General features: G+C 42.7%; 1 protein-coding gene across 4 annotated transcripts in view; it reads right to left on the bottom strand.

Moving 5' to 3' along the window:
* Window positions 1-25,489, bottom strand: part of LOC110535318 (brefeldin A-inhibited guanine nucleotide-exchange protein 1) — a 96,640-nt gene extending 71,151 nt beyond the window's left edge. For all 4 annotated transcript variants that reach the window (XM_036934957.1, XM_036934958.1, XM_036934959.1 and 1 more), the window contains exon 1: window positions 25,106-25,489. In XM_036934957.1, coding sequence (XP_036790852.1) covers window positions 25,106-25,229 — 124 coding nt within the window. In that variant the 5' untranslated portion in view covers window positions 25,230-25,489. The remainder of the gene's footprint in view (window positions 1-25,105) is intronic.
* Window positions 25,490-27,037: the final 1,548 nt, after the last annotated feature.

The raw sequence follows: 27,037 nt of genomic DNA, 5'->3' as shown, positions 1-27,037 counted from the left end.
TTCTCAATTTGCAGTAAGTCAGATGTGCAGCCAGGCTTAATAGCCAATCATTTTGCCCCATCTCTTTCAACCATACAGTTTTTAAATTCCTCTTCAATCCATTAAGCCTTAACAGTTCTAACAGTCAGTTTCTTAAAAGGTTTATCAATAATTGGAAGAAGCAATTTCATAAATTCATCAAGTGCAGTGTCTGGATGCTCCTTATTAATTACATCAGACCAACACATATTTATTAGGAGAGGTAAGGAAAAGGGGGGGGGGGGGGGTCCATAATGTGCTGTTCAAGAGCTGATGAACATCTCATTACACATTCTATTGTGGATCAAGACAAGCTCACGTATCTGACCTCTGCACCTCACTGAATAGCCCATAACCGACTAGTGCATTCGGAAAGAATTCAGACCCATTCACTTTTCCAACATTTTGTTACGTTACAGCCTTGTACTAAAATTGATTAAATAAAAAAATGTATCTATAAACAATACCCCATAATGACAGCGAAAACAATTTTTTATACATTTTTGCAATTAAAAATAAGAACAGAAATACATTTTTTACATAAGTATTCAGATCCTTTGCTATGAAACTCGAAATTAAACTCAGGTGCATCCTGTTTCCATTGATCATCGTTGAGATGTTTCCACAACTGAATTGGAGTCCATCTGTGGTAAATTAAATTGATTGGACATGATTTGGAAAGGCACACACCTGTCTATATAAGGTCCCACAGTTGACAGTGCATGTGTAACGGATGTGAAATGGCTAGCTAGTTAGCGGTGTTCGCGCTAAATAGCGTTTCAATCGGTGACGTCACTTGCTCTGAGACCTTGAAGTAGTAGTTCCCCTTGCTCTGCAAGGGCCGCGGCTTTTGTGGAGCGATGGGTAACGATGCTTCGGAGGGTGACTGTTGTTGATGTGTGCAGAGGGTCCCTGGTTCGTGCCCGGGTATGAGCGAGGCTAAAGTTATACTGTTACACATGTAAGAGCAAAAACCAAGCCATGAGGTCAAAGGAATTGTCCGTAGAGCGCCCAGCCAAACTGAGCAATCGGGGGAGAAGGGCCTTAGTCGGGGAGGTCACCAAGAACCTGATGGTCACTCTGACAGAGCTCCAGAGTTCCTCTGTGGAGATGTAAGAATCTTCTAGAAGGACAACCATCTCTGCAGCACTCCACCAATCAGGTCTTTATGGTAGAGTGGCCAGACGGAAGCCACTCCTCAGTAAAAGGTTCATGACAGCCCGCTTGGAGTTTGCCAAAAGGCACCTAAAGACTCTCAGACAGCGAGAAACACGATTCTCTGGTCTGATGAAACCTAGATCGAACTCTTTGGCCTGAATACCAAGTATCACGTCTGGAGAAAACCTGGCACCATCCCTACGGTGAAGCATGGTTGTGGCATGCTTCATGGGGATGTTTTTCAGCGGCAGGGATTGGGAGACTAGTCAGGATCGAGGGAAAGATGAACGGAGCAAAGTACAGAGAGATCCTTGATGGAAACCTGCTCTCAGACTGGGGCGAAGTTTCACAGCAGGAGTGGCTTTGAGACAAGTCTCTGAATGTCCTTGAGTGGCCCAGCCAGAGCCAGACTTGAACCCGATCGAACATCTCTGGAGAGACCTGAAAATAGCTGTGCAGCAACGCTCCCCATCCAACCTGACAGAGCTTGAGAGGATCTGCAGAGAAGAATGATAGAAACTCCCTAAATAGAGGTGTGCCAAACTTGTAGAGTCATACCCAAGAAGATTCAAGGCTGTAATCGCTGCCAAAGGTGCTTCAACAAAGTACTAAGTAAAGGGTCTGAATACTTATGTAAATGTGACATTTCCGTTTTTTATTTGTAATACATTTGCTAAATTGTCAAAGACTTGTTTTTGCTTCGTCATTATGGGGTATTGTGTGTAGATTGAGGAGGGGGGGAAAAACAATTGAATCCATTTTAGAATAAGGCTGTAACGTAACAAAATGTGGAAAAAGTCAAGGGGCCAGAATACTTTTCAAATGCACTGTACATATTTCACGAGGAGTAGCCTATAGATTTGTTCTCTCCTTTCAGTGTGCACATTTTTGTTTCAGCTCAACACCATCACCCCCAGAAATGGACCTCGCGGTCACCACTGTTTGAAGCCCATAGCAGCATTAGAACACAGGCTGACAGACCTTTGTAACATAGCCGTGTTGACTCAGTCCTTGCTGGGAGAGAGTAGTGGAGATAAAACAGTGGCTCTGTGCTACTGTGACTGCACCAAGACCCTTCAAATAAAAATATATGAATCCTTCAGACAGCATATCCACTGCATAGCTTTTTTCTGTTTCATAAAGACATTCATATGCAAGAGAGTGTAAGGAGTCAAAATAATGTAGTGATATCTATTCAACAGGCATACACCAGCCCTGTATTGGATCATCTCTTGGGCATACAGTTGTTTAAACCAAGGCACACACAAAAAGTGTTGGATTGGAATGTCGGGGTAGTCATCTTCACTGTCAGCTATATCATGTCATTAGTTGAATGTGTAGGTAGTGTTGACGAGTAATTGTCACCAGTGGCGTTGAGCGCTGAAACCATGGCAACGGTAAGAGCTAACCAGGGCCCTCAGTGAGACAGTAACAACCTGGACACCCCAGGGAGTTTTTATTCATGTGGAAGTGGCTGCCCGATTTGGTGCCTCAACCCTCCCAATACCTGAATTCAACAGAGACACACACCCACACAACACACGACTCTGATGCATACAGACACAAAGACAGGCAGACGCACACACACACACAGACACACACACAATAGAATGACCTATTATTAATTTGCATCTCATTTTCAGCAAGTGAACCATGACAGCCCTTTTGTCTCCCAAAGCTGTTATGAATACAGCCAATTAACAGGGAAAATGTAATGTGACTAACTTCACCTCTTGTTGCCTGTCTCTCTGCTCTATAATATAAAATCTCTTCCACAATCCACAAGTCACAACATTCCCCAAGCAGCACTAAAAACAACACATTAGAAGTCCTATTTATCATCCTGTATTGATGTCTGCGCACTAGCCTGGTTCTGTGGTTCTGCTGAGAGCTGACAGGCTTTGTGTTTGATCTGTTCTTTGTTTTATGTGGTTCTGTGTATTATGTAGTTCTGTGTATTATGTGGTTTTGTGTATTATGTAGTTCTGTGTATTATGTGGTTCTGTGTATTATGTAGTTCTGTGTATTATGTGGTTCTGTGTATTATGTGGTTTTGTGTATTATGTAGTTCTGTGCATTATGTAGTTCTGTGTATTATGTGGTTCTGTGTATTATGTGGTTCTGTGTATTCTGTGGTTCTGTGTTTTATGTGTTCTGTGTTTTATGTGTTCTGTGTTTTATATGGTTCTGTGTTTTATCTGTTCTTTGTATTATGTTGTTCTGTGTATTATGTGTTCTGTGTTTTATGTGTTCTGTGTTTTATGTTGTTCTGTGTATTATGTAGTTCTGTGTATTATGTGGTTCTGTGTATTATGTGGTTCTGTGTATTATGTGGTTCTGTGTTTTATGTGTTCTGTGTTTTATGTAGTTCTGTGTATTATGTGGTTATGTGTATTATGTGGTTCTGTGTATTATGTAGTTCTGTGTATTATGTGGTTCTGTGTATTATGTGGTTCTGTGTATTATGTGGTTCTGTGTATTATGTAGTTCTGTGTATTATGTGGTTCTGTGTATTATGTGGTTCTGTGTATTATGTGGTTCTGTGTATTATGTGGTTCTGTGTTTTATGTGTTCTGTGTTTTATGTGTTCTGTGTTTTATATGGTTCTGTGTTTTATCTGTTCTTTGTATTATGTTGTTCTGTGTATTATGTGTTCTGTGTTTTATGTGTTCTGTGTTTTATGTTGTTCTGTGTATTATGGTGTTCTGTGTATTATGGTGTTCTGTGTATTATGGTGTTCTGTGTATTATGTTGTTCTGTGTTTTATGTTGTTCTGTGTATTATGCGTTCTGTGTTTTATGTTGTTCTGTGTTTTATGTTGTTCTGTTTTTTATGTTGTTCTGTGTTTTATGTTGTTCTGTGTATCATGTTGTTCTGTGTATTCTGGGCTTGAGTGGTAATCAACGGACATGAACACCAGGCAGAGTGAGAGGCATGCTTTCCCACCAGCAGCCTAACAATCACACATGACAATTCTGATGACCGAGTGAGTGAGTGAGTGAGTGAGTGAGTGAGCGGTGACAAACAATGAGTTGAGTTATTCTAAAATGTATTAAATTGTTTTCCCCCCCTCATCAATCTACACACAATACCCCATAATGACAAATCAAAAACAGGTCTTAACATTTTTGATAATTTATTAAAAGGAGAGGAGAGAACAAAGGAGAGAACAAATCTATAGGCTACTCCTCGTGAAATATGTACAGTGCATTTGAAAAGTATTCTGGCCCCTTGACTTTTTCCACATTTTGTTACGTTACAGCCTTATTCTAAAATGGATTCAATTGTTTTTCCCCCCCTCCTCAATCTACACACAATACCCCATAATGACGAAGCAAAAACAAGTCTTTGACAATTTAGCAAATGTATTACAAATAAAAAACGGAAATGTCACATTTACATAAGTATTCAGATCCTTTACTTAGTACTTTGTTGAAGCACCTTTGGCAGCGATTACAGCCTTGAGTCTTCTTGGGTATGATGCTACAAGTTTGGCACACCTCTATTTAGGGGGTTTCTATCATTCTTCTCTGCAGATCCTCTCAAGCTCTGTCAGGTTGGATGGGGAGCGTTGCTGCACAGCTATTTTCAGGTCTCTCCAGAGATGTTCGATCGGGTTCAAGTCTGGCTCTGGCTGGGCCACTCAAGGACATTCAGAGACTTGTCTCAAAGCCACTCCTGCGGTGAACCTTCGCCCCAGTCTGAGAGCAGGTTTCCATCAATGATCTCTCTGTACTTTGCTCCGTTCATCTTTCCCTCGATCCTGATTAGTCTCCAATCCCTGCCGCTGAAAAACATCCCCACGAAGCATGCCACCACCATGCTTCACCGTAGGGATGGTGCCAGGTTTTCTCCAGACGTGATACTTGGCATTCAGGCCAAAGAGTTCAATCTAGGTTTCATCAGATCAGAGAATCTTGTTTCTCGTGGTCTGAGAGTCTTTAGGTGCCTTTTGGCAAACTCCAAGCAGGCTGTCAGGTGCCTTTTACTGAGGAGTGGCTTCCGTCTGGCCACAAGGAAAATATTCAGATTACAAAATCATAATTTTCCAAATACAACTTTTCAGATATATTTTAATATCTGATCAAATAGTCTTCTTAATTAATTAATTATTTATTTTACCTCACGTTAGTCTCATTCCAAACGTCATAAATTGTTGGTTATCTGCACAAACCCAGTCTTCACTATGAGTCATTCATAAATCTATTGTCTTAAATCATTTATTTACTAACTAAGTAATTCAGAGAAATGCATAAACAAACAGTAGATAGTTACAAGGAAATGATAACAGAGTTTCCCTAGTGGGATAAACAGGTATCGCGGCTTGGTGGACAAAAAGGGGAAGTGGGGGTCGACTGAGATGAGACACTACAAAGTTGATAATTATAACAATTGAAATGCTAATCCTTTGCACATGAACGCTCACTCACTCGAGAATAATTGCAATCAATATATATATTTACGCTCAGTGTGTCGTCGGGATTAGAGGTCGACCGATTATGATTTTTTTTCAACGGCGATACCGATTATTGGAGGACTTTTAAAAAGTCGATACCGATTAATCGGCCGATTTTTTTTAGATTTATTTGTAATAATGACAATTACAACAATACTGAATGAACACTTACTTTAACTTAATATAATACATCAATAAAAATCAATTGAGCCTCAAATAAATAATGAAACATGTTCAATTTGGTTTAAATAATGCAAAAACAAAGTGTGGGAGAAGAAAGTAAAAGTGCAATATGTGCCATGTAAAAAAGTTAACGTCAGAACATGAGAACATATGAAAACTGGTGGTTCCTTTCAACATGAGACTTCAATATTCCAAGGTAAGAGGTTGTAGTTATTATAGTATTTATAGGACTATTTCTCTCTATACCATTTGTATTCCATATATCTTTGACTATTGGATGTTGTTATAGGCACTTTAGTATTGCCAGTGTAAAAGTATAGCTTCCGTCCCTCTCCTCGCTCCTACCTGGGCTCGAACGAGGAACACATCGACAGCCACCCCCAAAGCAGCGTTACCCATGCAGAGCAAGGGGAAAAACCACTCCAAGTGTCAGAGCGAGTGACGTTTGAAACTCTATTAGCGCGCACCCCGCTAACTAGCTAGCCATTTCACATCGGTTACACCAGCCTAATCTCGGGAGTTGATAGGCTTGAAGTCATAAACAGCGCAATGCTTGAAGCACAGCGAAGAGCTGCTGGCAAAACACACGAAAGTGCTGTTTGAATAAATGCTTACGAGCCTGCTGCTGCTTACCACCGCTCAGTCAGACTGCTCTATCAAATCATAGACTTAATTATAACATAATAACACACAGAAATACGAGCCTTTGGTCATTATTATGGTCGAATCCGGAAACAAAACGTTTATTATTATTGCATATGCATATATGCGAAAATAATAAACGTTTTGTTTTCAAAATGATAGTTTCCGGATTTGACCATATCAATGGTCGGATGACTCTGCGTGCAATGAACGCAAGAGAAGTGACACAATTTCACCTGGTTAATATTGCCTGCAAACCTGGATTTATTTTAGCTAAATATGCAGGTTTAAAAATATATACTTCTGTGTATTGATTTTAAGAAAGGCATTGATGTTTATGGTTAGGTACACGTTGGAGCAACGACAGTCCTTTTTCCGCGAATGCGCACTACATCGATTATATGCAACACAGGACACGCTAGATAAACTAGTAATATCATCAACCATGTGTAGTTATAACTAGTGATCATGATTGATTGATTGTTTTTTATAAGATAAGTGTAATGCTAGCTAGCAACTTACCTTGGCTTCTTACTGCATTTGTGTACCAGGTAGGCTCTTCGTGGAGTGCGATGAGAGGCAGGTGGTTAGAGCGTTGGACTAGTTAACCGTAAGGTTGCAAGATTGAATCCCCGAGCTGACAAGGTAAAAATCTGTCGTTCTGCCCCTGAACAAGGCAGTTAACCCACCGTTCCTAGGCCGTCATTGTAAATAAGAATGTGTTCTTAACTGACTTGCCTAGTTAAATAAAGGTATCAAATATGATTTTTTTAATGTTAAATAAAAAATACATTTTTAAAAATTCGTCCAAATCGGTGTCCAGAAATGCCGATTACCGATTGTTATGAAAACTTGAAATCGGCCATTCCGATTAATCGGTCGACCTCTAGACTGTATGTGTGTATCAAGGTGGCATCTAGATGGTTATTAGTTATTTCTTGTGTAGGCTGCTATCCTACTTGAAACTAGGCCTCTAGAGTGTCAGCCCAGGCTCCACCCCTGCAGTCATCTCTCCATGCTATCTAAGTACGAGTGAGATTTGTCTGTACAGCCGCTTCGTCCCTAGTATCCAAGAGGACAGTCATGCCCTTTAACACCCCATCAGGCTGTCACTCTGTCAAACAGAATGTCAGTGTAAAGAGGGCTTAGAACTCCCTGATTTGATATGATGTATTAGGATCCCCATTAGTCGACGCCAATGGCAACAGCTAGTCTTACTGGGGTCTGACACATAACAAAAAAATAATTTACAATTTACATACATTTAAAAACATTAACATGAAGTGTGTGTGTGTGTGTGTATCTATCAGTTACACATACATGTCATTATATACACACAACAAGTGGGTCACATGGGGAGAGGCGTTGTTCCGTGAGGTGTTGCTTTTTTACATTTTTTAAAAACCTGTCAAACAATGTCAGTGTAAAGACTGAGCCTCCCTGTACACCAGTCTCACTGCCTGGACTCACTAGGTGTGGATGGAACGGGTATTACCACTAGCTATAATAACCTGCACACAGGAAAACACTCACAAAGATACAAACAGACAGAAACACATACACACATGAACTTCCCCTTATACTGGAAACTGATATTATTCACCTACACAATACCTGCTGTCCTCTCCCTGGCCAATGGAGAACCAGAACGAACGCTTCCTGAAATTCATAAACAACATCAAACTCATTGGAAACAGCCTTCTTCAGATGACAGGCTCGTCACTGAGACACTGCAATGAACACACCCCACTCAGAACTATGTGCTGGCTACTTGATAGTTAAGGATTGTATTGAATGTCTGATACAACTGCCTGACAATAAGGGCCTGACCAGTGGCCACAGCAAGAAACAAACTAAAAGTGTCTATCTTCTCATGATTTGCAGTGACTGCAGATTCAAGAAACTCAAGCTAAAAAGACAACGTCCTGTTTGAAAGCTCACCTCCAATCCTCCTTTATTCAAAGGGTATTGAATAGGTATTGGAAGGTTTATTTGGGAGCAAGCACACGCAGATGAGCAGTTTGATGATGCGTACAAGCTGGCACACAGCGATGCCACGGCTGGAAGGCTACAATCTATTTCTATGGGCTGACTACTTCACCTGGAAAAGGATTCCTGCTGACTCAAGCTGTTTGATCAACACTACTAATTCAATAAGCAGCTCCCGCCCTGGCAGTGACACGCACGCACACGCACGCACGCACACACGCACACACGCACACACGCACACACGCACACACACACACCATGCGGAAGAAGGGAGGAGGATAGGGGGAAGGAAGGACATAACCTCCTACCATAGACAGGTCAGGACACAGCAGACTGTTTTCTCATGCTCTACGTGTGACACACATACACACACATCAGGGGGTCACAGGTCAATCTCATTCTCAGGTTCAGTCACCTGAGCTGTGTGTGTGGGTGTGAGAGCATCCATCTCCTGCAGTGGCATTTCCATATCAAAGGCATTCCACCCATCTGAATCTGTCATGAATCCAATGCAGATTGAAACACCCAAGACACGGTGGCGGCACCTCTCTCGCTCTCTCTTCTCGCTCTCTTCTCGCTCTCTCTTCTTGCTCTCTCTCTCTGTGTGTGTGTGTATAAACACAGCATTCATTCATCTCTGCTTCACTTGCCTCACTAATCCAGTGATTCTTCCCTCCCCCCAAGGCTACAAAGATCAATACACAGCATATTGGACAGAATAGTGTTGCTATAGAGGCTGACTGGTAGGGAAGGAGATATTTAAAACGTAAAGCCAATGAAATGTAGACACACTAATAACACTGAGTGCCATAAGAACAGTTTATCTGGGCATTGAGCCCTAAAAACACAAGAAAGAGGCTTGACAGCCACCATCTCAGATTGTTCTGAAAACAAATAAGATTAGCGTTCCTGAAACATTGTTCGTTTCAAATATAATTTGATCTCTGAGAAATTAAGCTAATCGATTGCACCCAAACTGTCCATTTTAATCTATAGGATTTATATACTATTCAATAAATATACTACCTACAGTAACATCCGATTTGGACCAAACGTTTTTTTGAACAAGGAGTTAAACATGAGGAATCCAAAGAAATGTTCAAAAGCCACCCACGGATCCCACCACGCCCCCCACCCCCCACGGCCCACACCAATCCCACCCAAACAGCCAGTATAGAGTATCAGTTCTCTGACAAGTAGTATGGAGCTGTTCCTTAGTTGGTAATCTCATTCTCAACCGCACACCAGCACAACAACCTGCTGAGCCACTGTCAGCGACGTGCTTTGTTATCAGGAGAAGATTTTGCATTTCAAAAGCCACTGCCTTCAAAGACGAGTCTGGTCAGTGATATTGGACTGCCTGTGAACATCTCTTCCTATGTGGCCTTCATTCTGAAGAAAACCTGAACGTCAGTGATGAGGTTGTCAAGTGGGACTGAACACACACTGGAGCCTCCCGAGTGGCGCAGCGGTCTAAGGCACTGCATATCAGTGCTTGAGGCGTCACTACAGACCCTGGTTCGATCCCGGGCTGTATCACAACCGGTCGTGATCGGGAGTCCCATAGGACGGGTTAGGGGAGGGTTTGGCCGGGGAAGGCCGCCATTGTAAATAAGAATTTGATCTTAATTGACTTGTCTAGTTGAACAAAAGGTAAAAAATGTATGATAATAAAACATAAACAAATGCGTGTGCACACACATGCAGATCAGTCTCTCTCAGATGCTCTTTAACCACTGGCCCAGGGTCAGATACACTATATATACACAAAACTGTGTGTGTCTCCATAGACAAACATTGGCCGTAGAATGGCCTTACTGAAGAGCTCAGTGACTTTTAAAGTAGCACCGTCATAGGATGCCACCCTTCCAACAAGTCAGTTTGTCACAAGTCAAATTTCTGCCCTGCTCCCCCGATCAACTGTAAGTGCTATTATTGTGAAGTGGAAAGGTCTAGGAGCAACAACGGCTAAGCCACAAAGTGGTAGGCCACAGAAGCTCACAGAACGGGACCGGCGAGTGCTGAAAAAAAAAATGGACTGTCCTCTGTTCCAACACTCACTACCGAGTTCCAAACTTCCTCTGGAAGCAACGTCAGCACAAGAACTGTTTGTCGGGAGCTTCATGAAATGGATTCCCATGGCCAAGCAGCCGCACACCAGCCTAATGTCACCATGAGCAATGCCAAGCGTCGGATGGAGTGGTGTAAAGCTCTCCACCATTGGACTCTGGAGCAGTGGAAACGTATTCTCTGGAGTGATGAATCACACTTCACCATCTGGCAGTCCAACGGCCAAATCTGGGTTTGGCGGATTCCAGAAGGCCACTACCTGTCCGAATGCATAGTGCCAACTATAAAGTTTGGTGGAAGAGAAATAATGGTCTGTGGCTGTTTTTCATGTTTTGAGCTAGGCCCCTTAGTTCCAGTGAAGGGAAATCTTAACCCTACAGCATACAATGACATTCTAGATAATTCTATGCTTCCAACTTTGTGGCAACAGTTTGGGGAAGGCCCTTTCCTGTTGCAGCATGACAATGCCCCGTGCACAAAATGAGGCCCATTCAGAAATGGTTTGTCGAGATCGGTGTGGAAGCGCTTGACTGGCCTGCACAGAGCCCTGACCTCAAGCCCATTGAACACCTTTGGGATGAATTCGCTGTAGAATGGCTTGAAAGAGCCACTAATCTAGCTAAGCGGCTAACGTTAGCCATTAAGCTAACGAAGTTAGTCCCAGATTCGTTTTCCAATGGAGCCTACTTTGTCTGTACGGTTCCAGCGCTGTAGGAGCTGTATATACTACGCTTTGTTTCAAGACAAACTGGATCACTCAGAGTTCCAATGAGGCAATTGTTTGCTTGTCGAGGATTATAGGCTTGAGGTGGCTTCCTTGATCACGCAGGTCGCCAGCCTACGTAAGAAACTGGGTAAAACGCAGAGTGGAATGTTTACTATTTCTACGCCGGTGGCTGGACGGCGTTTGTGCATGTTGGATGCATCTCCGTCTTGTCATTTGTTGTTATCCGACTGGCCGCAGTTGCCCAGAGTTTGTTTGCCAGGGGAGCCATCTCCTGGCTCTCCTCCCCCATCTGATAGCGGAGTCTAAGGAGCACAGCAAGAGGAGCATGGCAATCAACGATGGTGGCATGTCACGAGCCATGGAAGACGACGATAGCGGCCTCCTGCAAAGCAGTCTACAATGTCAACGAGAGGGCCGGAGCGAATACAAACAACGAATAGTTTCGCCACCCTGGAGCTTGATCAACCTGCACCGTCGTCGCTGGGCGTACCTGTGTCTGCGGCCGCTGTGCCTACTCCTACTCCTTCCCCTATGATTTCGAAGTCGACGTCAGAAACCTTCCGTCCCTGCTCTGGATCAAGCAGGGCTTCTCCATCTCTCGGAGGCCTGCACCATCCTGTGAAGCATGGGAGTGGGTGGATTTCCTCATCCTTCTCGCCAGCTGTGATTTTGGGCAGCGCCATGGTAAGAAATGTGACTGTTCCTGGTGCAAAAACAATGTCCTATCCCAGGAGCTTAAGTAAATTACATTACTAAGCTGCTCCCGAATGTCCTACGCCAGGACATGGACATTGATTCTATCGTAGTCCATGTTGGTTTTAATGACATTATGAAGGGCAGCTCTGAACAGTTGAAACTGGATTTTAAAGAGCTGACTGACTCTCTGCTAGACACTAATAAAAGACCCACCATATCGTGGCTCTGTGCCCTCTCTGAATTGTGGCATTGAACACTTTAGCAGGATTCTTTCTCTTCAAAACTGGCTATGTGATTATAGTAGCTTCATGGGTGTAACTTTTGTTGACAATTTCTATACCTTTTGGAAACAAAACAAGCTTTATAAGGAGGTTGGGATCCACCCAAATCATTTGGGGTCCTGGATCCTTTCACAGCATTAAAAGGCTGCGTTGAGACAATTACTTATCAATGACTCAAGCCCAGCTCAGTTAATCCCTACCATTGTGTCACTGAGTCATCACAATGCTTTAGCAAATGTACATTACACCAGGGGCATTGGTAGACACAATGTATGTCCCTTTAACTGGCCTGAATGCCTCTGCTGATCCTAAAGCTTTAGTATGCAGCAATCATGTGCCTATAAACCAGATTTATGCAGGTTAGCACTGAGGCGGTGTGCCCTAGTAGGAAGTCCACCGTGTGCAGCTCACCCTGCACTAACATATATAACATGAGAATATCTACTTCTGCTAAGCTTCCCAGTAATGCAATGAAAACAAGTAAACATACCAGAAAAGTGCTCAAAATAGCCCACAAAATAACTTGCTAGTAACAGATGACATTCTTATTCTGACCATCTCTGAAACTCATTTAGATAATACCTTTGATGATACAGTGGTAGTAACAAGGTTATAACATTTACAGAAAATACAGAAATGCCAGTGGTGGAGGTGTTGCTGTTTATATTCTGAACCAGATGTCTGTAAAGATTAGAGAGGATCTCATTCTAAATACAGGTTCATCTGCCTCACCTAAAGCCCATTCTGGTGGGAAGCTGCTATAGACCACCAAGTGCTAACAGTCAGTATCTGGATAACGTGTGAAATGCTTGATAATGTATGTGATATCAACAGAGAGGTATATTTTCTGGGGGATTTAAATATTGACTGGCTTTCATCACGCTGCCAAATCAAGAAAAAACTTTAAACTGTAACCAGTGCCTGCAACCTGATTCAGGTTATCAGTTATCCTACCTGGGTAGTTACAAACAGCACAGGAATGAAATAATCAACATCTATTGATTACATCTTTACTAATGCTGTAGAAATGTTATTGAAAGCAGTATCCAGATCCATTGGATGTAGTGATCACAATATAGAAGCCATATCTAGGAAAACCAAAGTTCCAAAGGCTGGGCCTAATATAGTGTATAAGAGGTCATACAATAAGTTTTGTAGTGATTCCTATGTTGTTGATGTAAAGAATATTTGTTGGTCCGTGAGGTGTAATGAGGAGCAAACAGACGTTGCACTTGACACACTTATTAAATTACTTATCCCAGTTACTAATAAGCACCCATTTAGAGTAAAGTAAAGCTAGTGTCTCTATGAGTAAAGCCAGTGTGTCTATGTATGCGGATGACTCAACACTATCCACATCAGCTACTACAGCGACTGAAATGACCGCTACACTTGCAGTTAGTTTCAGAGTGGGTGGCAAGGAATAAGTTAGCCCTAAATATGTAAAACACGAAAAGCATTGCTGGCTCAAAGTGGAGGAGACATTGACTTCATCACTACTTGTATTTGTGAGAGGAATTGACATGTTGAAAGCACCGAGCTGTCTGTTTAAATGACTAGCACACAGCTCAGACAGACCTGCATACCCCACAAGACATGCTACCAGAGGTCTCTTCACAGTCCCCAAGTCCAAAGCAGACTATGGGATGCGCACAGAACTACATAGATCCATGACTACATGGTAACTGATGCAAGCAGTAGAATCAGATTTTTTTTTAACTGATAGAAATACACCTTATGGAACAGCGGGGACTGTGAAACAACACCAAAATAGGCAGAGACACATGAATATACACACGTATACATGGATTTTGTGTTGTAGATATGTGGTAGTAGAGTAGGGGCCTGAGGGCACACACTTAGTGTGTTGTGAAATCTGTTCTGAATGTATTGTAATGTTTTTAAAATTGTGTAACTGCAGCAGCTAATGGGGTTCCATAATAAATACAAATAGGAACACCGACTGGGAGCCAGGCCTAATCGCCCAACATCAGTGCCCGACCTCACTAATGCTCGTGGCTGAATGGAAGCAAGTCCCCGCAGCAATGTTCCAACGTCTAGTGGAAAGCCTTCCCAGAAGAGTGGAGGCTGTTATAGCAGCAAAGAAAGGAGACCAACTCCATATTAATGCCCATGATTTTGGAATGAGATGTTCGATGAGCAGGTGTCCACATACTTTTGGCTGTGTATTATCTCACACAATGAAGCTTAACATTAGGACCAGGGTTGAGTAATCTGATCCTAAATCTGTTTGTAGGTGGCAACCTCCAACTCAATCTCTCCCCTGAGCATCGGTAAACAGAGGGCAGCTGCAGCTGTCATGGCGAACCAGGGGAAAGTCAGCCCCCTGACATTTCCATTGTGTTGGGTCAAAGGAAAGATTGCACTGCAGTAATTAAATTTGGGAGAGGAGAAGAGTGGAGAGGCAGGAAACCCTGGCTACCAGAGGTTGTCTGGACTACCTAATGTGTGTTGTGGGCCTGGAGCCCCATGGACTCCCGGGCCTCCAGCCTACTCACGCAGGCCTGCTAAAGCCCCTGTCTAATCATGCTGGGAATCACTACACTGACTGACTGCTATAGTGGAGAGATGGGAAATGGTTTTCTGCTGCACCAGGCCTTGATTATTACACAGTTATTGAGGTCTTTGTTTTTGATCAGGAATCCAAAGGGCCAACTCTCATCAACCACCTACTCCTTCAAACCTGCTCAGTATGGGGCCCAGGCTGGCATCTCTCTCTGTTTATCTCAATTACTCTTTCTCTCTCTCCCTCCCTCACTTGCTCTCTATATGTCAGTACCCTCCTTTCTTCTCTCCCTCAATTTTCTCTTACTCTCTCTCCCTTCCTCCATCCCTCTTTCTTCACCATTCAGTCCCTCCCTCCCTTCCTGATCCTCCTCTCTCACCATCTCCTTTAGTTATGGTGATGTATGGTAACTCATTAGCTTTGTATCAGCCCACCTCAGATGCACACAGATGGCAGGATCTGCTAAATATCAGCCTCTTAACTCTTCCAACACCACCAAATGACAAGAGAAAGAGGAGGAGAATATTCCCTCCGTTCATCTCTTTGTTGGCTGCTGAAACATAATTATTTCGTCACCTCTCCTTATATTGAATGAGGCATTTGCACGGATCATTCATGTATTATGGATGTTTGGGGTATCAGTGTAACAAAATATTTTGACAGGTGCGATACAGAAAAACCCAACATAGAGGAACTGTAGAGTATTAGCTAATTTTCCTCCCAACTTGGTTCATTCTAGAGAAAAGAGTTGGTTCATTTCATTATCAGGTCTAGTTTGGGCTTAAAGAGAGTGACTTTCTCCCTGCTAATGATGTGAGTAGTAGTGAACCTGCTGGCTTACATCTGAGCTAAGCTGCCTGTCTGCACACAGCCTGGTGGGGCAGAGACCGGAGTGCACCATGGGGTGTCTACTGGGTCTACAATTAAACTACTAAGCTGTCTGTCTGTGGTGCGATTATCTGCCTATATGAGCAGTTAAAGGGATAATCCACATCCAGAAATAAAAATCAGGAAACTCCTGTCAACTTGGAGAAAGACTATGTTCTGTTAATGGGTAAAATAAACAATTCCATGATTAAACTTCTGAGTGGTCCGTCTGTGAAAATCAGGAAATCGTCTAGGAACGCGTCATAGCTACATAAGTATCATCACTGGAGATAGGGGACAACACATTATCACATTTTATAACGCTTTTAAAACAATTACCAGCACCCCAGATCAGCCAATAGATGGTATGGGCGTGTCTAGAACACATCCATCTGTTTATATCATCATGACAAAGTCAATATTTTGCTTACTGTGCTCAATCTAAACAGTGTACCAAATTATTCAACTCAGTTTCTTCTTCAAGTACCATGTCGCAATGGGCCCTGTGTGTCTGTAGGAAACAGAGATGATACAGAAAGGAGGAGATAGGAATCCCATTGGGCAATGAATGGAGAAACGCCCCACCCAACTGACTGTCGACCCATCGCATTCACATTGTCACGCTGCATCATGCTAAGCTAATCATCACGCAATCCCTTATGAAAGTCAGGGTATGAGTAGAGAAACCTGCCTATTTTCCTCAAAAGTGCGTAATCTCACAATTCCAAAGCTAAATGATATTACAGAGAACAAGTTCATTATCTCACATCTTGAAAAATATTTGCAGTGTTGTACTTCTTGTTCACAAAATCCATGCTAAAGTTCATTTTTTGAGTTAGTGCTTTTTTGACTACCATTCACTCCTTGAAGGAGAGCTCTCCTTGTCCCAGAATCACCCAGAATGCACCGCACGACCCATTGACGACTTATGTGCAAAGTACACAAGGTGCGTTAATATGATTGTAACGGAGTTTTCCCATCACCTCAAAAGTATCTGTGGGAAAGTAAGGTCACGTTGCTCTCGCTCTGGGCAGAGACGCTGTTTATAGCTCAGTGGCAGAGACGAACTGCAAGTTGAACTCAGTGAGATACTGCAGTTTGTTTAGGCGGTTTTAAGCTAACTAGCTACTTCACATGCTGATATTGACTTTAGTATTATTGTGTGCTGGATGGCTAGCTACCTAGCTAGCCTGCCAGCAAGCCCAGAGAGAAAGAGCATTTCATTGTGGGTTTTATAGTAGACGAGCTGCAACAGATTTCTAAAAATTATTTTCACATGTTTCTACCAACCTTGTTTTAACAACAAAATGAAATATTTGTTCACAAAAAATATTATTTTCACATATTAGTGTTATTTAACACTATTGAACACTGGTAATCATAGGAATCAGTGGTTTAGGGTGGATTATCCCTTTAACCAAGGCCATAAGGCTAGAAAAAGAGAGCTCTTCTCCTCGGTATCCTCTCCCGTTTCTCTCCTCTCCCCACTCCCCCTCAATTTTTTTTCTCCCCTTTCATCCCATCCACTCACTCCTCTTTTCTTCTCTCGCTCTAGACAGCCCAGAGCCCAACATATGCTCCTCACTGAGGGAGAGCCAGCCTGCAAACCAAATTAAACTCACCACATTCACACTAAACAACAATACCCTGTGGTAGGCCAGGCTTGGCCAGACTCCATTCCCAAACACACACACACGCACATACACACTTGCCTGCACTTCAGTCCGTGTGCTCCAGGTTTTGGACAATTTACTCACTCCATATTTTAAGATGCAACCAAAAATGACAGAACGCACACGCACACACACCGATCTGTCTCCATTTACGCGAGAAACAGAGCAGCAGTGAATATTTCCAGAAGTCTGAAAGTAAAAATAACACTAATTTACTCTCTCATCCATAGTCATGCTCTGTTAGCACTGGCTCCCTGGCGTCTCAACTTCACACAACTTGGTATTCCATGTTTGGCTAGGCCTCCCCTTGGGTGTTGAATTTATTTTCCTAGTGTTAGGGATATGATGAAAAGTTGTCTACTTTATACAGTGGCAAGATAAAGTATGTGAACCCTTTGGAAAAACCTGGATTTCTGCATAAGTTGGTCATAAAATTTTATCTGAACTTCATCTAGGTCACAACAATAGACAAACACAGTCTGCTTAAACTAATAACACACAAACAATTATAGGTATGTATAATTATACTGTATGTCTTTATTGAACACGCCGTGTGAACATTCACAGTGCAGGGTGGGAAAATGATGTGATTTAATAACTGGTTGAGCCTCCTTTGGCAGCAATAACCTCAACCAAATATTTTCTGTAGTTGTGGATCAGACCTGCACAATCAATGGTCAGGAGGAATTTTGGACCATTCCTCTTTACAAAACTGTTTCAGTTCAGCAATATTCTTGGGATGTCTGGTGTGAACTGCTCTCTTGAGGTCATGCCACAGCATATCAATCGGGTTGAGGTCAGGACTAGGACTGGGCCACCCCAGAAGGCGTATTTTCTTCTGTTGAAGCCATTCTGTTGTTGATTTACTTCTGTGTTTTGGGTCATTATCCTGTTGCATCACCCAACGTCTGTTGAGCTTCAATTGGGGGACAGATAGCCTAACATTCTCCTGCAAAATGTCTTGATAAACTTGGGAATTCATTTTTACGTCAATGATAGCAAGCTGTCCAGGTCCTGAGGCAGCTCCAAACCATGATGCTCCCTCCACCATACTTTACAGTTGGGATGAGGTTTTGATGTTGGTGTGCTGTGCCTTTTTTTCTCCACACACAGTGTTGTGTGTTCCTTCCAAACAACTCAACTGTAGTTTCATCTGTCCACAGAATATCATCCAGGTGCACTTTTGCAAACAGACGTGCAGCAATGGTTGTTTTTGGACAGCAGTAGCTTCTTCCATTGTGTCCTATGAACACCATTCTTGTTTAGTGTTTTAAGTATCGTAGACTCGTCAAAAGAGATGTTAGCATGTTCCAGAGATTTCTGTAAGTCTTTAGCTGACACTCTAAGATTCTTCTTAACCTCATTGAGCATTCTGCACTGTGCTCTTGCAGTCATCTTTGCAGGACGGCCACTCCTAGGGAGAGTAGCAACAGTGCTGAACTTTCTCAATTTATAGACAATTTGTCTTACCGTGGACTGATGAACATCAAGGCTTTTAGAGATACTTTTGTAACTCAACAATTCTCAGCTTTTGGAGAAGTCATTAGCCTAGGGGTTCACATACTTTTTCCAACGTACACTTTAAATTATGTATTCAATATAGACTAGAGAAATAAAATAATTTGTGTGTTATTAGTTTAAGCAAACTGTGTTTGTCTATTGTTGTGACTTAGATGAAGATCAGATCAAATTTGTTGACCAATTTATGTCGAAATCCAGGTAATTCCAAAGGGTTCACATACATTTTCTTGCCACTGTAATTAAATATGCCTTAGCCTATGCACCATTTGATGGTGCTAAATAAGTAGCAATCAGAATAATACATAGCTGAGAGCTAATAGGAATCATTTGATCACTTGGGCTAAATGCTAGTTACTCTAAACTCTTATATATTTGATCTTAAAACCGTTTTGGATTTATAAGCACTTAGTACTTACAAACCCAAAACAAAACCAACAGCAAGTATCCCAATGAGGTTTTCTTACAGTCCGTATAACCAGTTGCACGTATATTTTGTGAAAAACTATGGAGCAAACTCTCCACCCCGTTGTTTTGTGTGCAAGATAATCACTGTAGTGCATGCTGGTCCTTTGGGAGTCGCAATGAAAAAGCTGCAATAAGAATTTGGATCCCTTATTGGGATTATCATGTTCAGTGGGCCTAATGAGGGCATATGTTCAGTGGGCCTAATGAGGGCATATGTTCAGTGGGCCTAATGAGGGCATATGTTCAGTGGGCCTAATGACCAGAAGTGTACTGTTCCCAGTGGAAGGGAAATAGGCCATAACAGGCTGTAGATAGCTGTTAAAAGTTTTCGGAGAGAAAAACATTCCCGAAAGGCCTTTTAAGGAATTGTATTCTGCTATCAGTGCACACATTCTTCCTGAATAGTACATCATATATTCTGTTCATACTTATATATAGCTTCATCTTCATTACCATCCACACTCAGAAGGAAAACAGTTTGCCATAGTAGTTGCTCCATAACTTTGTTCATGTCAACCTTACTTTTGGGAAGGTCCCTAAGCAGCATATTAGAAATGTGTTGCACGCCTCTTTTCCGCAACATATGAATGAAATGAGATCTACTATGGGTCAGCTCACATGGCTTATGTCACGTTGTTCGTAATAATGATGATCGGACCAAGGCGCAGCGTACACAGAGTTCCACATGTTTAATAAAGAAACTCACCAAAACAATACAGAACAATAACGAAACGTGAAGTCTAATGCAGCGCACTGGCAACTACACACAAACAATATCCCATAACCCACAGGTGGAAAAATGCTTCTTAAGTATGACCCCAATTAGAGACAACGATACCAGCTGCCTCTAATTGGGAATCATACACAAACCCCAACATAGAAAATAAACCTAGAACCCCACACAGAAATAATAAACTAGACTAAAACCCCTAGTCACGCCCTGACCTACTCTACCATAGAAAATATAGGCTTTCTATGGTCAGGACGTGACAGCTTAATTTAAAAGGATTCGTAGTTACTGCTATAGTTATAATAGATACAGTCTTGATTCAGTAACATTAAAGCTACAATATCTAACTTTTTGGGCGACCTGACCAAATGCATATAGAAATGTGAGTTATTGATCTGGCGTTCTCATTGACAGCAAGTCTAAGAAGCGGTATATATGTTCTATGTGCCCTATTTCTATGCTTCCCGTTCTTATGTTTTGTTTTTGCGTATTTTACCTGGGTTTTGTACACCAGCTTCAAACAGCTGAAAATACTATATTTTGGGTTATTGAAAACATATTTCACAGCGGTTTAGATGGTACAATGATGCTCTACACGACTCTGTACATTGGTTGTTTTGTCATATAAACTGACAAAAGACAGTACTGTTTCCAGAGGACTGCCAGTGACGTATCCTAGATATGACCAAGGTCATGAAACCACGGCTATACACTGTATATAAACCAGATTAAGACTGCATAAGACTGCACTGATACTGTACAGTGTAGGCATATACTGTGGACAGACTGCTATATCCCCGCAGCAGGCCCTCGTGTGTGTGAACTGAATGTATTCACAGGCTGCAGTGAGCTGGGAAAGCGGAGGACTGTGGAATGAGAGAAATGTGCAGCGGCCCTACTGAACTCTGGAAGAGCCCTGACCTCTGGAAGAGCCTTGACCTCTGGAAGAGCCCTGACCTCTGGAAGAGCCCTGACCTCGCTGCGACTGGCAGCTCCTTCCATCCCCGTGACTCAACGTCTGGGTTTAAAGATGATCCAACAACTTGGTCTGAAAACAACACAGTAGCCCCTCCCCTTCCCCCTTAACTGTTTGGAGAGTGTCAGGTAGGTGTTTACAAGCATTATGGTATCTCTACCTCACCTTCCAATGGACTGACAGAGAGCATCTGTTATATTTTTTTAGCCCATTTAGTCCATACTGCAAGCACCAAAATACTTGGGGTTGTTTTCAGGAGGATGTAAATATGCTGATTTATCTCACTGCAGAAAAATCACATATTGGTTACGGACTTGGAAGTCAGCCCGGCGTTGGCAAACTATTTATTCATCATGAATCAAATGGACCATAAACCGCATTCTCAGAATAGGAGGACAGCGCCAGCTACTGCACCTAGGCATCTTTGATGTCTCCAGAGTCTCTCTTCCATCCATCGACCTTTCTCCCTCCCTCTCTCTCCCTATCTCTCTCATCAGACCTACTCTGATCTTAGGATGAATGTACTCCTGCTTCCGTCACTGTTTTGCCTCTGTGACAATGTGAGAACCTTTCACTATGCAAGCTGACGCAGGATAGGATAGATCCCTAAACAACAGCAAAGGTCAAGTTCACAGTGAAAATGAGAACAAACTAAATCTGAGGCTGACAACTTACGTTTTTCATCAAAACAAAACAAATGCTTGGATAGTGTTACAATGAAGATCACAAAGCTACAAGAAGAGTTAAAATAGGGCTGTAACATGCAATGCCTTTGAACAACACTGCCTATTCAGTATCAGCATAAGGCTAGTAGGTAGTGGACTAGGGCTAGTGGGTACGGGACTAGGGCTAGTGAGTAGGGGACTAGGGCTAGTGGGTAGGGGACTAGGGCTAGTGGGTAGGGGACTAGGGCTAGGGGACTAGGGGACTAGGGAAAGTGGGTAGGGGACTAGGTGTAGTGGTTAGGGAACTAGGGCTAGTGGGTAAGGGACTAGGGCTAGTGGGTAGGGGACTATGGCTAGTGGGTAGGGGACTAGGGCTAGTGGGTAGGGGACTAGGGCTAGTGGGTAGGGGACTAGGGGTAGTGGGTAGGGGACTAGGGCTAGTGGGTAGGGGACTAGGGCTAGTGGGTAGGGGACTAGGGCTAGTGGGTAGGGGACTAGGGCTAGTGGGTAGGGGACTAGGGGTAGTGGGTAGGGGACTAGGGGTAGTGGGTAGAGGACTAGGGGTAGTGGATAGGGGACTAGGGCTAGGGAACTAGGGCTAGTGGGTAGGGGACTAGGGCTAGTGGGTAGGGGACTAGGGCTAGGGGACAATGGGTAGTAGATAGGAAACTAGGGGTAGTAGGTAGGGAACTAGGGGTAATAGGTAGGGAACTAGGGGTAGTAGGTAGGGAACTAGGGGTAGTAGGTAGGGGACTAGAGGTAGTGTGTAGGGGACTAGGGGTAGTAGGTAGGGGACTAGGGGTAGTAGGTAGGGAACTGGGGTAGTAGGTAGGGAACTAGGGGTAGTGTGTATGGGACTAGAGGTAGCGTGTAGGGGACTAGGGGTAGCAGGTAGGGATTGGGATTGTCTTGGAAGTGTGTACAACGTGTCTCAATGAGGGCGACAGTGAGGACTGAATGTATCATGATCAGAGGGACTGTCATTGAGAGGTCAGTAGACTGGTAATGGCATTCTCTCTGAGATGTCTCTGTGCCTCAAGGCAAGAGGAGAGATTATGTAAGTCACTGGTAATGGGTCACCCAGTTGTTTAGACAGGAAGTGGTTACTTCAGACTCAAAAGTTTCTCATTGTCTTAGGACGAGCAGCCTTCAAAATGTCCATCCATGCCTCCAATACGCTGTTAAATAGAATCACAGCTGGTTATCATAAAAATAAAAAAACGAATTCAGGCACACCTTTAGAATGTGTAATATTTATAGGCCATGACACAGGCCTACTGCATAATAAAGCAGTGGTAAACTCCCGGCTCTTAAAACACCCACACACTGTGGTGCTCTGACTAATCTGGGCTATTCACTTTATGAATGCAGGGGGAGCGTTGTTCCTACTATGAACTCTCCTCCTACTTAAGATAACCTCACACAACTCCAGGAAGTATATAGCCTAATCCTCATATAAACCCAGTAGCCTATGTAAGACAATAGGGAAAGAATACAAAGATGTCTAATAAAATATTTGTATTATCATAGTTCAGATCATTTACATTAAAAGAGCAAGTTTTAGTAAACATGCTAACATGTAGTGAATACTCAGTGGTGTTACTAACAGTGTAATAACATTATAATATCATTGCATATTGGCTAATACCAATGTAGTCTAGTATTGTGCATTCCCTATCCCCCAAAACCGTTGAGACAGGTACAGTAAGACAAAGACAGGCTCGACTCACTGGCTGCTCAACAACAAAGGTGGGCCAATCTGTTTCACCAGCAGTGTCAGATTACTGGTACAGCAGAAGAGAGCCTAACTTGATCCAAAAAGGCCTAGCACACATCCTGGTGTTGAGACACGGACCAGAAACTGTCAGGACAAAACCTGTTCTGAGTTGCATGACAGATGGAAATGATTCACATAAAGTTTAGTTGAGCCTTCCTCTTTCTATGTCCAACATAAAGCAACCCGGCATCGGACCAATGGAGATAAGGCTATAGTGTAAAGACGAGCCTCTGCTTAATGCACCTGCTGCGAGTGTGAATGATGCCATGCTGATAATGTAACATGATACACTATATAGACAGAAGTATGTGGACACCCCTTCAAATGAGTGGATTTGGCTTTTTCAGCTACACCTGTTGCTGACAGGTGTATAAAAATCGAGCACACCGCCATGCAATCTCCATAGACAAGCATTGTCAGTATAATGGCCTTACTGAAGAGCTCAGTGACTTTCAATGTGGCACCGTCATAGAATGCCACCTTTCCAACAAGTCAGTTCATCAAATTTCTTCCCAACTAGAGCTGCCCTGGTCAACTGTAAGTGCTGTTATTGTGAAGTGGAAATGTCTAGGAGCAACAACGGCTCAGTCACGAAGTGGTAGGCCACACAAGCTCACAGAACGGGACCGCCAAGTAGTGAAGCGCGTAACGCGTAAAACTTGTCCTCGGTTGCAACAGTCACTACCAAGTTCCAAACTGCCTCTGGAAGCTGGAGGAAGCTGGAGGAAACTGGAGGCTGTTATAGCAGCAAGGGGGGACCAACTCCATATTAATGCCCATGATTTTGGAATAAGATGTTCAACGAGCAGGTGTCAACATACACTACATGGCCAAAAGTATCTGCCACTTGCCCGCCGCGGTGCAGGTGTTTTTGGGGACAACCCAGACCTGGACATAAACGCAGATCCAGTCTCCAAAGATACCACAGTCGCCAACATTCACTGCCAGGTGATAGGCCACATTCTTTCAACACCACTCCCTCTCCAGCCACGCAGGGCAGTCTGGATATCCAGAGCAGAGCAGACAGACACTGCTTCGTATGACACAGAAGATCCCACCAGAAAAAGTGAAAGTGTTGAGGCTAAATTATTTTCACATATCGTCCTAACAATGTAATGAAATATGATTCATTTGAAATTAACATTGTCGGTAGCTTCTTCTTCTTGGAGGAAGAATTGTAGCTATAGAGGCTGCGAGTGGCCGTAGCCTACAGCCTATGACTTGCAGACAAATGCAGTTCCATTAGGTTGTATCATTGGTAATAATAACAGTGCCAGTTTGCTTTCAGGTAATAGCTGTCTATTTATTTCAAAAGGGCTGAATGATCAGTTACATGCGTAATAAACTAGTGTAGCAGCTTGCAAATGTCAAAGGAGGCACCCACCCCTGTCACTTGCACCATTTCCGTATTCACATAGTAACTAAACAATGATTATCTCCGATCCTATAAGGCAACCTCGATAGTTGTATATTCAACACTTATATCCCATCCTTCACCAGAATAACTCCTAAATTATCGGGCGAAAAGCCATATAACCCGTTTAGCTCTACAATGTTGCCAACAGATTCAATGAAGATTTTTGCGACATTGTAGCAGCCGAAAACCTATCAAGCAGGATAAGCAGAGATGTATGACGTGTGCAAATCAATGACAACCTCAGATTGTGATAATGCCAGAACTTACCAAGTGCCACCTCGCAAGCTTTGCGCAATTGTGAATGATGAGACTTTTTAACCTCCTTGTCGGCCAGGATCTTCTCCAAAGCTCTTGTTAAAAACATGTTTTTCGTCTTTTTGCCCTCATACATGACGCACCGGAATTAGGGCGAGGAGCCTGTCCAAAGGGCAGCAGCCGTTTCAGACCGATGTATTCTGTTCGAGATGACAGCGGCAGTTGCTCTAACATACAGACATAAATAAAGACAGAAGGTGGGGTAAATCCCTCAGATTTCCATTAGCAACCTGCCTAGCTGCGCCATGTTGAAAGGAAGCGACGTCACGCACTTTAAAACTGGCCGCAGTGAGGCAGCAGGATGATCCAGGCAGCGGTTCAAGGAGCGGAAATACAGAGAGAGCGAGGGGCTGTGTGTGTGTTTGTCCGTGTGCGTGTTTGTCCGTGTGCGTGTGTGAATGGTATATAAATAGTATACGCAACTTCTGTGAGCGCACGATGGTCTCCTTTTGAATAAATATAGTATACCTAACCATGATATTACGTTCATACTTGAGAAAAAGTAAAGACACCTTAATAGAAAATTACTCAAGTAAAAGTGAAAGTCACCCAGTAAAATACTACTTGAGTAAAAGTCTAAAAGTATTTGGTTTTAAATATACTTAAGTATCAAAAGTTAATGTAATTGCAAAAATATACTCAAGTATCAAAAGTAAAAGTACAACTATAAATATTTTCAAATTGGCTATGTTCATCAAACCAGATGGCACAATTTTATTATTTTATTTTATTTAAGGATAACCAGGGGCACAATACAACAGGCAGACAACATTTACAAATTAAGCATGTGTTTAGGGATTCTGCCAGATCAGAGGCAGTGGGGATGTTCTCTTGATAAGTTTGTGAATTGGACCGTTTTCCTGTTCTGCTAAGCATCCAAAATACTTTTGGGGGTCAGGGAAAATAATTGAGTAAAAATTACATTATTTTCTTTAGGAATGTAGTGAAGTAAAATTAAACGTTGTAAAAATATATAGTAAAGTACAGATACCCCCAAAATGACTTGAGTAGTATTTTAAAGTATTTTTACTTCCTTACTTTACACCACTGTTGAAGAGCCATGATATTTCGATAGTATTTTTTTAAACTATTGATTAGTTAAGTATTGGGTTTATTTCTGGTAATATTTCATGTAAATAATAAGAGGATATCAAACATAAAATCAACAGCAGAGCTTGACAAGACCCTGTGAGTCTCCATTCTGTAACATTGAACTGTAAGGCCATTTTTCACATTATAAGGTCATACACATCTAGGCAATGGTCATGTGTTGTGACACCTTTACTAAGGCATGCTGGGTTAAAGACAACCTCCTACTGGGGAACCTAAAGGGCACTCTGTAGAACCCTGGGTCCTCTCAACCAGAGGTGACACTTACCTGGACAGACCACTCAGAGAGGGGATCTATCTGACATCACAGTGGGGGCCATCCTGAAGAAAAACACCTGCACAATGAGGCACACATCAGACTTCCTGCATAAGGCCCTAAATGATCAAACAAAACAAAAAATGAAAACAAAATGTATTTTTTAATGTTTAATCTAACAAACACTCATTAAACTAAGCACAACTAACGTAATAGTTAGTTGTGCTTGATTACCAACAATGACGAGACAGCCTACAGAGAGGTGAGGTGAGGAGGTGGGCTCTGGGAGTGTGCTGCCAGGAAAATAACCTCTCACTCAACGTCAACACAACAAAGGAGATGATCGTGGACTTTAGGAAACAGCAGAGGGAGCACCCTCCATACACATAGATGGGACTGCAGTGGAGAAGGTGGAAAGCTTGAAGTTCCTCGGCGTGCACGTCACTGACAAACTGAAATGGCCCACTCACGCAGACAGTGTGGTGAAGTGTGGTGTGGTGCAACAACGCCTCTTCAAC

Source organism: Oncorhynchus mykiss, chromosome 11 (genome assembly GCF_013265735.2).
Source record: "Oncorhynchus mykiss isolate Arlee chromosome 11, USDA_OmykA_1.1, whole genome shotgun sequence".
In the NCBI taxonomy this organism is placed as follows: Eukaryota; Metazoa; Chordata; class Actinopteri; order Salmoniformes; family Salmonidae; genus Oncorhynchus; species Oncorhynchus mykiss.
The sequence above is the reverse complement of the archived record's forward strand: the minus strand, read 5'-3'. Positions and strand labels throughout refer to the sequence as shown.